Genomic DNA, 13,095 nt, shown 5'->3' with positions numbered 1-13,095 from the left:
AATATGTACAATTTTGAGGTACTTGTAGTGTACCTGAGTATTTGCATTTTATGTTACTTTATACTTCTACTCTACTACATTTCAGAGGGAAATATTGTACTTTTTACTCCACTACATTTATCTGATAGCTATTAGTTACTAGTTACTTTGCAGATTAAGATTCCACATTGAAAAACCACGAAGAGCTTATAAAATACAGTGCATAGTTATAGATTAATGAAATACCCAACAATATATTACAGTTTAAATTAGGTCTACAACCACCAGCTACAGCATTCAAATCAGTAATAATAACATTTAGGGGCATTCTGCTGCATAACAAGTACTTTCACTTTTGATACTTGAGGTATATTTTTATTGTTAAGACTTCCGTACTTGTTATAGAAAGAAGTTGAATTAACGCACTTTATAGAAATATTTATCACATTTGCTGTAACTAAAGATTTTATAACTTGCCCAGCAAGATTAAAATACTTGTTATGGTTATTTTGTTTTATTTGTTTTGCAATGAAGCTGTTGAGCCTGAAACAGGGACAAGACGAAAACCGAAACCAAACCAGTATGAAGAGAACGAGAAAGTTGTTTTTGCTTTTATCCTGACATTTGTCAGAATTCTCTGAAGCGTTAAATGATTTATTTCATGTGATGCTTTTTTGTGGATTTGTGTATTAAACCTGTGATTTGTTTTGCAGGTGTTACAGGGTTATGTTGTGACAATGGTGGCGTGGCTCTACTGGAGTCGATACGTGTCATCTCTTTTGCTCTCCTGGGGTCGATACGTGTCATCTCTTTTGCTCTCCTGGGGTCGATACATCTCATCTCTGTTGACGAGGGCGCCCTCTGACAAGCCCAAAGAGGTCGCCAACTCCTCTCTGGAGAAGCTGATGGGATTCATGCTGCCCTATTGCTGGCGCTTTGTTTTAGTGCTGTTTCTCGTGGTTCTCTCCTCTTATGGTAAGTGACACAACACCTTAAACGGATAGTTTTGGTGTTTTGAAGTGGGGTTGTATGAGGTACTTATCCAGTGTAGGAGTATCACTTACAGTAGATGATGGTCGACGCGCCCCCAGCATCGAGAAACAGACAGGAGTACCGGCAATGGAGCAAAGCAATGCACTACTATGGATGGGGACGGCAGAAAAACGTATTTTAGCAACCTAAAAGAGAGGCTCACCTTAAAAAAATTGATATCCGTTTAAACGTAAATACGTTATATTTAGAGTATTTTCCGGCATCCGCAGCACTGTATTGCTTGGTTCCAGTGTCGTTACTCCTGTCTGTAATTTTCCGTCCAGCTCAAAGATGCCGGGATACTTTCCCTCCCAAGACTTCACAAATTTACTTTTTGTTTTCTGTTCAGGTTCATCTGGTTCTTTGTCAGTTGAATCAATTTGTACATTCGTTTGTGATGTTGACGGGTTAGTCTAACTTGTCACCCCTGCAGTCAAACAACTTCATTTGCTTCGCCGATGTCTCTAAAACAGATGCCTGTGCGCATGCGAGTAAACGCACCAATGCACGTGCAGTGTTGTCACGCGCAGCGTTATCTGGTTCCGGTTCTGACCCTAACAGCAATATTTAAACATCACTAATGCAACAAATACTGAACAAATATTTATTTTGGGGTGCATGTTTGCTGTATTTTACATGTTAAAAAGTGGCTGCCACTGATGGCAACTAAAGGCCAAGAATTGGTTGCCAATTTCTCAAAATGCCAGTTGCCAATGGCAACCTGACAACTCCTACTGTCGAGCCCTGGAACTATGAAGACATTCTTGTCTTTCAAATTAAAGTAGAGCATTGTGAAGCTTGGAAAGACTAAACAGATTTTAGATTGACAGTTTTGTGTCCTCAAAGATATGTATTGTGATGATGTGAACTCCTGATCTCAGGTGAGATGGCTATTCCTCAGTACACTGGGCGTGTGGCTGACTGGATCATAAATGAAGAAGCACCTGATGCATTCACCGAGGCCATCACCGTCATGACGCTAATGACTATTGCCAGGTAATGTCCACAAAGTAGTCAAAGCATTAGCAGTTTGAAGTTTTGTATAATATCTGAAAATCTCATCTGAAAATCTTTTATCTTCTCTCTTTTTTATTAGGAAAGATTAATGTTTTCAGGTCATAATGTAGCTGAGTAGCAAATATGAGATCTATCTGGCAAAACTTTAATTTTGGGGTTTAGGGTTTCAAAAAGTGGAATCAAACCCCAACCTTGGGGTTAAAGTAGAGGTGTAAAGTAGTGGTAATTTTGATACTTTACACTGTAATGTATGTTTCAGTCAGTGGTGGAAAGTAACTAAGTACATTTACTCAAGTACGGTACTTAAGTACAATTTTGAGCTACTTGTACTTTACTGGAGTATTTCTATTTTCTGCTACTTTACACTCATACTCCACTACAATTCAGATGAAATATTGTACTTGGGCCGCCGTACGGTAAAACGAGTACCGTCATGTTTTCAGAATTTGGGCTTTGACTTGGTACCGAAATATCGGTTCTCGAGCCATCCCTACTTTTTACTTCACTACATTTATTTTTTGTAACTAGTTACTTTGCAGATTGTAAGTTTTAAGTTTAATCAATAAATAAATTATTATGTATTATTATAGATTTATAAGGAGGGGGACTCACAAGCTACCCAGCTGCAACGTTTAAGCGATGAACACATTCATACATGATAATTATAATCCAATAATATAATATTTAGTATTCTGAAATGGGTCATTCTTCATAATGAGTACTTTTACGTTCTGTACTTTAAGTATATTTAGTTACTAATACTTTTGTACTTTCACTTAATTCGATTGCAGGAATTTTACCAGTAACAGAGTATTTCTACACCGTGGTATTACTACTTTTACTTAAGTAAAAGATCTGAGTACATTATCCATCTCTTGTTTCAGTGCGGTGCTCGAGTTTGTATGTGACCTCATGTACAACGTCACCATGAGCCTCATACACACCTCAGTGCAGGGAGCCGTCTTCCAGGCGGTGCTGAAACAGGAGATTGCTTTCTTTGATGCCACTCCGACAGGTAAATCATGTGTATACTGTACATATGACTGACTCAACAGAAGCTCTGTGTGCAGTAGGTCATCATGAATACATCCTAAACCTCTTTTTCCTTTCACGTATGGTACACACTTTTATTTTTTTCAAGCTCATTTTCCTTATTGTTATGAAATTCCTAATAAATATACCTGACAGAATTGGTGTGGGCTGGTGAAAATCCAGAATATGCAGGATTTTAACAACATAACACTTCAACTGTAACTCCTGTGACAACGCTAATGCACAGCTCTCTTCTCAGGTGAACTGGTGTCCCGTGTTACCACGGATACCAACGATATGAGTGAGGCCCTGAGTGAAAAACTAAGTCTTGTGATGTGGTACACAGCGCGTTTCGGCTTCCTCATGTACTTCATGGTGAGCCAGTCATGGAAAATGTCCCTGCTCACCTGCATGGGACTGCCCATCATCTGGGTCGTACCCAAGCTCATTGGACACTTCCAACAGGTAAGGAGGAGTTCCCTAAATGTCCCATAACCTTTACAGCTGCTCTTATCAATATTTTGATATTGGCAATGGATGAAAATACTGTGTGTCATGTGAAAGGGGTGGCTCGAAGTGACAAACCCACAGGAAATTATCACCTAATTTTGCAGTTCCCTCAGCTTTACGGAGCATTTTAGCATCCCATCCATCCGTCCATTATCTCTTATCTGGGGCTGGGTCTACCTTGTTTCTAGTTGCAGCACGCAGCTGTTTTCAGCAAAAATGCTGTGATGAATGATCTGTACTCTCTAGGGGTAATATTAAACTCTTTTTTTTTTTTAAAGTGCCCTGAACTGATGTCCCCCTTACATTACATTTGTCATAGTAAGATTACATTAGTTGTAAGGTGAGTTTTTCCCCCAATATCCTCATGCTATAATTGACTGTAAATGGACCTTTAAAGGGACTGTTTGTAAGAATCAGAAATGTCTTGTTAACAGCGACACCTGTGGCCGTTAAGTCAACGAAAGTCAGCGTCCTGTTGCTCGCGCTTGTGCTCGCTCTACATAGACATGAACGAGCATCGCTCAAAACAGTGAGGCGACACACGTCAGCTAAAAGCACAATATCACTCTATATTTCAGCTGCTTGGCAGTAATGTTAGCTGACCAGATGAAGGTCTCTCCATGAATCAATGCTGATCCTAGTGTTGGCTTTTCCTGCCTCAGCCTCCCGACCGCGGCCGAAGGGAACAGGGGAGACACCGGAGTTTTGGTCGGAGACGATAACGTTTCTCTCTGCGGAGCCCCGTCACTTCACAAGACACAGGAAACCTCTGTTGGTCTGGAGGAGCTGCAGCAGTTATTTCTGCACAAACGTCCACTGTACATTCACTAGATATTCTCAGAGCTACTAACTCTTCTGCAGTGTGGAGTGTGCGCACATGCACGTGAGAGTGTAGCGAAAGAGCGAGAACGAGCGCGGTGTGTGAGTGAAGGCAGGCAGAGGAGCAGAGTACAGCAGAGACTCCGGTCCTGGAGACCAAAGCTACGGTCTCCCCCGCGTCCTCCGATCGCGGCCAACACTGTTTAACAGACGGGCTTCACTAGATACAACTTTGAGGTTTTGGTGCTTCCGTGTAGTTTGTGTTGGAGTCTGAGTCTGAACAGCGTAGCTGCCGACCCGGATTGATTTATATGTGTAAGAAGTTACAAACAGTCCCTTTAAAAGCTGATATTAAAAAAAAAAAAGGTTTCTCACCTTTTTCACCCCTGATGTGTTTGCATCCCTGACACTACCTGCCCAGCAGACAGACAAAGTCAGCAACTAGCTGGTGAACATAGTGGAGCATTTAACAGCTAAAGACAGACAGATATTTCCCTCAAAAGTTACACTGAGCTAAAAGGAGAGCGAATATTGGACTAACATTCACCAGACGGATGGAAGCATGACTGCAAAACGAATGCTAATGTTGCTCTGTGTCGACAAATCAACTTTATATGTCAGTGTTGTGCTTACAGATTGTTGTGCTGTCCTCAAATGGCCAATAAAATCAATTAATGCAGGTTTAAGGTTTAAAATCCTCCCCCAGGCACCGGACGCTGGTGTACCTTGTACAACGTGACATCATGTCAGAATATCATGATCATGTCCATCCATCGTGTACAAATTCAATCTTATTGTTATATTTTTCTCTGTGTTTCAGACTATTGCTGTGAAGCTTCAGGAGTCACTGGCTAAGGCCAACCAGGTGGCCACAGAGACGTTCTCCTGCATGAAGACAGTGAGGAGTTTTGCCAACGAAGACGGTGAGACGGAGAAGTACAGACGGAGGCTGGAGGATACTTACGCCCTTAACAAAAAGGAAGCAGTGGCCTATGCAGCTTCTACCTGGGCTAACAGCGTGAGTTGAATGCTGATCTCGATTATAAAGTGTGCAATGATTTCTTAGCATATGTTTCTATGAGTCAGTGGGGGTTAATCTAGAGAACCGTGGACAAAGGGCTCGCTGCGCCCTCTCTCCCCGCCGGGGACGGGCCCCCTGCTCCCGGTGCGACCTCCGACTGGGGCGGACTGTCCTCAGTGCACCCCAACCACGTCAAAGCTGCCAGACCGGGGCTCGGCCCACGTAAAAGGCACAGGGGGGTCTGCGGTGATGTCGGCAACCCACCCGACCCGTCTTGAAACACCGACCAAGGAGTCTAATGCACGCGCGAATCAGAGGGTTCAAGCAAAACCCTGTGGCGCAATGAAAGTGAGGGCCGGTGCGCGCCGGCTGAAGTGGGATCCTGGGCTAGCGGGGTCGGGCGCACCACCATAAAGTGGTACCAGTGCCGTTGTATCGGAGCCGTTTTGTGAGTACGAGTACATGAGCACAGTATCGGACCCGATACCCGATACTGATATCGTATCGAAGCATCCCTATTTACAATGTTTACTGAGGTAATAAATCAAGTGAGAAGTCGGATCATTTTCTCATAGACTTCTATACAATCAGACTTCTTTTTGCAACCAGAGGAGTCGCCCTCTGCTGGCTGTTAGAAAGAATGCAGGTTTAAGGCACTTCCTCATTGGCTTCACTTTTCAGACCCCGGAGTTGCCAGCTGTATTTATTGCAGTTCCTTTAGTGTGTAAACCATTGTTTTTGTTCTCCCAGATGACCACCATGACCCTGAAGGTGTGTGTTCTGTACTATGGAGGGACTCTGGTGACCAGAGGGGACGTTAGCAGTGGAGACCTGGTGTCATTCGTCCTCTATGAGCTGCAGTTTGCCTCTTCTCTTGAGGTGAGCCACAGGCCAAGATAAAGGGAATAAGCTTGAATGAAATATTATGTACTTGCACTTGTTTCCCCTGATGCTGAATTACAAGTGGCTGATTGATTTGTTCAAAATGAAATATGTAATTTAGTTCAATTTCAAAGTGCCTCTTTCTACCACCTCTCTTCCAGGCTGTCATGCGTTATTACCCGGAGGTGATGAAGGCAATTGGTGCCTCGGAGAAGATCTTTGAATATTTGGAACGCAAACCTAAAGTACCCCAAAATGGCACTTTGGCCCCCAAAAATCTCAAGGGACACATTCAACTAAAAAATGTTTCGTTTTCCTATTCTGGCAAGACAGACAATCTTGTCCTCAAGGTATCTATGTATTTTTAATCTCCTGTACATTTATTATATGTACAATTAAAATGATTTTATCGCATATCACTCCTTACCAATTCACCCTATTCCTCTCTTGTACCAGGACGTGTCTCTGGAGATGAAGCCAGGCCAAGTCACTGCTCTTGTGGGGCTTAACAGATCAGGGAAGTCCACATGTGTCAATCTGCTGGAGAGATTTTACCAGCCCCGAACAGGGGAGATTCTACTGGATGGGAAACCACTGCAAGAATACGAAAACCAGTACCTACATGACAAGGTGGACTGTCACAACAACATTTTTTATTTGAATATTTTAATCATTTAGCTGACATTGTCATCTAATTTGACTTGCAGCTGCGACCATAAATGAAATTAAAGTAGCCCTGAGCTGTATAATGTTTTCTCTTTGTCACAGGAATATTGTAAAGACACTTACTAGCACTTTTCGCCTAGTTTTATTCTGCTTTATTTTGCTCCTCATTGTAAACCATTCTCAGAGTCAGCTGTGACAGTCACACAGCCACTGATGTTTCCTCTTCATCCTGTTTGTTTATAGATTGCTGTGGTGAGTCAAGATTGTAAGCTGTTTGCTCGCTCTGTGCGGGAGAACATCAAGTACGGCTACGAGGATGCCACTGATGAGGAGATGGAAAAGGCTGCCAAGCTGGCTCGTGCCCACGAGTTCATCATGGGGCTGTCAAGTGGCTACGACACAGGTTTGACCCACAAACCCAATATATTAGAATGAATCCTCAAGTGGGGTTTTTCACATGGGTTCAAGTTACTTCCTTGAAATAAAAAAAAAAATTAAAGGTCCAGTTTGTAGGATTTGGTGGCATCTAGCGGTCAGGTTGCAGATTGCAACCAACTGAAAATCCTGTGTGCCAAGTGTGTAGGAGAACTACGGTGGCCGACGTAAAAACGCAAATGGCCCTCTCTAGAGCCAGTGATTCGCTTGTCCGTTCTGGGCTACTGTAGAAACATGGCGGTGCAACATAGTAACATAACACAACAATTCTTAATTTCAGGTAATTATACGTTAAAGAAAACATACTTGCAATATTATATTCCATTTCTGCCAATAGATCCCCCTAAATGCTACACACTGTGCCTTTAAATTCTTAGATGTTTGCACAATGATATAATGGATGCCTGTAAAGGCCCAGACACACTAACCCGACATCAAAGAACAAGCGGCGACAAAGGCCGACTGTTCCGTCGCCTCACGTCGCCTTTGTCTTGGACAAAAAGTTGCACTCGAACACACCGCAAAGACTACAGCCAACGGCCAACTACCACGTACATTTTGTGCAAGCATGAGATGAAATAACTCTCCACACCAGCAGCCGGCAGTAGTCTGTATTCGTCATTAAAAAAGGGAAACCGGAAGACCGAGGACTGCAGATATACAAGCCATTGTTATGATACCTACGTGAAACAAAGCAGCGTTTGCCTTCTGTGTGTGTCCTGTTACTCGTTGGCTTTCCTCACTTCTGTTTCTCCTCTCGTGCACTGATTCGTTTAAGCTGAACAGCCATTCAGAGTGATTTTCACAGACGCGCTCCGCCGCAACATGCTGAATCGGCCGAAAAACTCAGGCAGACAAGAGCCGACGGTGCGGGACACACGGCAAAAACAAGGCCGACAGACGCTCATCGACGGCCCCAATCTGTCCGACGGTTGACCGTCGGCTTGATGTGTCAGGGCCTTTAAGATGCATTTCTTAGTACTGGAAAATGTTTTTTTTAAGTAACGCATTTCTTCAGGCTGTCTGGGTAACAGGGTATCTGCAGGTCTTGAAAACCATAAAAGTCTTCAATTTAATTTACAAAAGACTTCAATATCATTACTGCAAGCTGCAGTAGCAAGAAGCTCACAGTCTCAAGTTTTAGCAAAAACTTAAATGAACTTAAATTCATTCATAATATTCAGTAGGTTAATCCATCCATCTATTTTTCTATTATTGTTACATATTGATTCAAAAGTAAATGACTCTAGGCCATATGGTCCCTACTGGTTTTCCTTCATACTTTGGCTGGTATGATTGTGGAACATATATTAAATGGCATTCTCTGTGGTATTAAAAAGGTTATAAACAGTCTTAAATTGAACTTAATGAATCCTGCAGAAACCCTGCTGACAGTAGTGAAAGGGCAGATGGATTTAATTAAGTACTCTTCTAACCAACATCCCTTTGGCCTTGTTGCCTTATCTAATCCAAAAACAACTCACTGTTCCCCAAAAAATGTCCATAAACACAATAACAGTATGTCCTTCTGTTGGACAGATGCCGGGGAGAACGGGGGGCCAGGTGTCTGGAGGCCAGAAGCAGCGCATCGCCATAGCCAGAGCTTTAATCAGACGTCCTAAAATCCTGATACTGGACAACGCCACCAGTGACCTGGACACAGAGAATGAATATCAGGTAGGAAATTCTTCTGAGTATCTCAAATTTTGCTATTATTAACTTTTCCATGTGTAACACCAAGTCATAATTGTACTCAACAGGTCTACCAAGCTTTGTTAAACCAAACCAACAACTGCTCCGTGCTGCTGATATCCAACAAGATGAGTGTTGTAGAGAAGGCCAATCATATAGTTGTCCTCAACGACGGGATGGTAAAGGAGGAAGGCAGTCATGAGGAGCTGTTGGAGAGAGGCGGTCTTTATGCTGACCTGGTGAGAAAGCAGAATCTGGGCTTCCACCGTCAGGAAGAGGAGAGGAATGATGCACACTGATACGTGTGGGCGGGGTCGCCCTCAATTCAGAAAATCAGTCGAGTAACAGGAAGGTAGCTGGTTGAAAGTGCAGACTTTATGCACAGAATGTATTTTGATAAGAAGTGAAGCCAATTGGTCGTTCCATTGCAACATCAGCGCCCAACAGCAAAGCTCCGCTTCCGCCATTTTGGACTGAAAGCAACTACCGCACTCCAGTAAAACGTCCGCCTACAAAAAGTGCCTAACAAAAGTAAAACCAAATTATTATTTTATTTTTTATTTTTTATTCATACTTTATTTTTTCCCCTTTTTTTCAAGGTTGTTTTCATATATGCAATTTACAGTTTTTATTTAAATAGTTTATAAACCAATTTTTTAAGTAGTTGAGCTTAGAGACACACACAATAAGTACACTAGAGAAAACAACTTCAGCATTCAAAATTGAAATAAAATTACGAAAAAATAAATAAATAATAATAATAATAATAAAAATAATAATAAAAATAAGAGAATAGAATCAAAAATATATGTATAATAATATTAATACAAAGAGAAAAAGGTAATAATAATAAATTAAATAATTAAATAAGATAATAAGATAATAATTAAAAAGATATAGCAATATCATTTATATGGGCACGCACATGCGTCCGCCTTCACATGTCAGGTCACCTCCAGGCACATGTATATGTGCATGCGTGCTAACCCATGTAGCTATATTTTTCCTTCTGTTAGAGTCCATCTCTTCTCAAAAACATCCTCCATATTCCTTATTTTGTGAGTTCCCTTTTCCATAACTTTTACTTCTTGAATTAAACTTTTCCATTTTATAAGATCTGGGGGTTTAGTTTTTTTTTGCTTCAGTGCTGTGATTCTGAGTATTCTAAATAAGTAACGTTCATCTGATATGCTCTGCTTTTAAATACAGAGGTTTTGAGCAAATTCAATAGACTGCATGTGTAGGAAATGTGTAAATGATTGATGAGATGAGAGCTTGGTCTTCTTTTATATTTGGAGGTTATTTCAGGTGTCAGGAAATATCTCATATTTATTTTCCAAGCAAATTCTCTCCAGAACGAGGAACTAGTTGTTTTATGTTTTTCACTCGACATCTGTTTCCATTCTTCATCAGTTATTTGTGTTCCCAACTCTTCTTCACATTTTATCTTTGTAATCATTGTTTCTTCTTTCAATTGTAAGATTTTATACACATTAATAATTTGAATCATCCCATGGTATTTATCACCACGTCGCCCAACCAGCTCCCATATGCACATATTTGTGTGAATGGGAATCATCTTGAAGAGAGTTTATGATGATGATCACACTCTATTGCTTCATACACTTTGCAAATATAGATGTAGAAGAGATCAATCAGATAGATTATAGGTATTTTATATTGCGACATTTAAGATTGAGTGTTTCTAAATTATGTGGTTGTACATATTTTTTATATTTGTCTTTGTTTTATTTTCACTTATTGATGATTCTTTACTTTCATTTTTTCCAACCCCTTAGTAGCAAAATAAATGGAAATGCTTCTAGTCAAGGCAATGTGTAAATAGTTCAATTTGTGGAAAAATAATATTTTTGCATGCACTGTAAGTTGTTGCTGGTGATTGTAGGTAATTTATGGGATTTGTTTTCTATATTTCAACATTTTTTTGTTGCTTTTTTTAAATTATCCTTGTCCTTGAAGAAGCAATCTGAGGCTTTGCCATGTCACTCTTGACATGTTTGATTTTGCTTGCACAAAGGAGTTTTCCAAAAACATTTGAGACAGGGTAATGATTAATCTCAGTTTGGGCTTGAAACTTGGAAATTTGTAATAGAGAGCCTGAGATATGAACTGAAAGTGTGGGGTTTGATGGATGAAGGCATTTACTGGAAGGTCTAACTCAAGATGCTATTGGGAATTGTAGGCTCCATCATTTTTGGCACTTGACCCAGAGGGATTAAATACAGAATATCCTCAAATCTTGTGAGTCCACCATCTTTATGGAGGTGCAGTAATAAATATTGTGTCCCACACCAGGCAAAGTGACTAGTATACTTTGTCAAAAGGGTCTTTCTTGATAGCTAATCTGAGCATTACTTTAAAAGAAAATGAATGATCCAGCTCAAGCTATTCAAAGCTGTGGGGGTTCATGGTAGCAGCTTTATGGTAAGTATTGCTTTAAAGGTGCGATATTGTAAAAAGTGAGATTTTCATGTCTTTTATATTATAAAGTAGGTTTAAGTGCTATAGAAATACTGTTAAACTATAAAAACGCTCGATATACTGAGAAATACACACAGCCCGTATTCAGAAATTATGCGTTTGAAACAAGCCGTTAGGATTTCTGTCCATTTGTGATATCACAAATATAAAATATATAGCTCATTACGCGGTTTTAAACATAAACATTCTAAATGTGTCCCAGTTTATTTCCTGTTACAGTGTATGTGAATAACATCAGCTGACAGGAAGTAAACATGGATCCAAACTGTTGCCTAGCAACGCAATTCCGTTGCAATTCCATTGAAATGCGCTAAAACGGAGCGTTTCAGACAGAGGATAAATACAGGTATATTCAGGCAGTGAGTATGAGGAAAATTATGTGTTTTTTTAACATTAAATCATGTAAACATGTTCTAGTAGAAACACAAAATACAAGTATGAACCTGACAATAAGCATAATATGGGACCTTTAAATACAGAATTTCACAGTTTCAGAGAAATCAGATCGATCTCAGTAGTTTGGAGGTTGAAAAGCTCACATGTCTATCAGCATATCACAAAAAGCATTTGCCCACACTGGCACACACATACTCCAGGCCATTTGCACCTATAACTAAGTACATTGGAATTCTGAGCAGTTTACACAGAGTCAGCTTTAAGAAAAGAAAAAAGGTAGAAAAGGCACAAGGTAATTACAGTACAAAATAAGTAGCACATTCAACTCAACACAATAAATAAATAATTTATTAAAATATAAAACGCCCTCAGTGTAGTCAATAAATAAACCAAACTACCCTCTGCATAGGAACGATACCCCCAGAATACAAATATACAGTATATATGCTCCATGACCATGTTAAAAGAACTTGTAGCTCTCAAAATAAAAAAAATCAATATATTTCAGACAATTACACAGTGAAAGGCAGCATATTACACAGCATTACAGTCCATTCAGTTCAGTTACCACCAATGTAAATGTGAAGGGGTTTTATAAAGGCATAGAGGACCTGCAGATACTGCAGATAACATAAACACATCATAACACCATTCCCTGCAGACAGAAGTACGCTCCTCTGCAAAAGTGAAGCCGTAATTGTGAAAACCAAAAATCGCAAAAATTGAAGATATCCATTGTGTGTTGACAGAGTACAAGATGTACACTAGTGATGTGTTGGTCCCGAACGAGCCGGTTCAAAGAACCGGCTCTTTTAAGTGGACGATAAGAGCCGGCTCTTTTTTCTTTCTTTAATTAATTCAAGGCAGAATGATAGGACGATCTTCTCCGCACCACGGGCACTTCATAATAATAATAATGATAATAAATTCAACTTAAACAGCGCTTTTAAAGAACTCAAAGACGCTTGCACTGACTGTGACTGAATGTTGTGTTATTGATGTCCGTGGGACCAATCATGTGATGACAGACAAGGATCATACCATCAAGCAGGGAGTGGCGGGGGTACGCGGCGCGCTGACGGTCTACAGGTACAGAGCAGTTGTAGGAGGAG

The 13,095-nt window shown here is 40.5% G+C and overlaps 1 protein-coding gene across 1 annotated transcript in view; it reads left to right on the top strand.

The window, feature by feature from the left end:
* The window catches only part of tap1 (transporter 1, ATP-binding cassette, sub-family B (MDR/TAP)), a 29,514-nt gene extending 19,764 nt beyond the window's left edge, over positions 1–9,750 (top strand). The window contains 12 exon segments of the mRNA XM_037786155.1: positions 693–954; positions 1,893–2,007; positions 2,913–3,043; positions 3,320–3,525; positions 5,210–5,407; positions 6,161–6,289; positions 6,454–6,642; positions 6,749–6,922; positions 7,202–7,361; positions 8,933–8,946; positions 8,948–9,070; positions 9,154–9,750. Of these exon segments, the coding sequence (XP_037642083.1) occupies positions 693–954; positions 1,893–2,007; positions 2,913–3,043; positions 3,320–3,525; positions 5,210–5,407; positions 6,161–6,289; positions 6,454–6,642; positions 6,749–6,922; positions 7,202–7,361; positions 8,933–8,946; positions 8,948–9,070; positions 9,154–9,384 (1,932 nt within the window). The 3' untranslated portion in view covers positions 9,385–9,750.
* The last annotated feature ends 3,345 nt before the right edge of the window (positions 9,751–13,095 follow it).

This window comes from Sebastes umbrosus, chromosome 11 (assembly GCF_015220745.1).
Source record: "Sebastes umbrosus isolate fSebUmb1 chromosome 11, fSebUmb1.pri, whole genome shotgun sequence".
In the NCBI taxonomy this organism is placed as follows: domain Eukaryota; kingdom Metazoa; phylum Chordata; class Actinopteri; order Perciformes; family Sebastidae; genus Sebastes; species Sebastes umbrosus.
The sequence above is the reverse complement of the archived record's forward strand: the minus strand, read 5'-3'. Positions and strand labels throughout refer to the sequence as shown.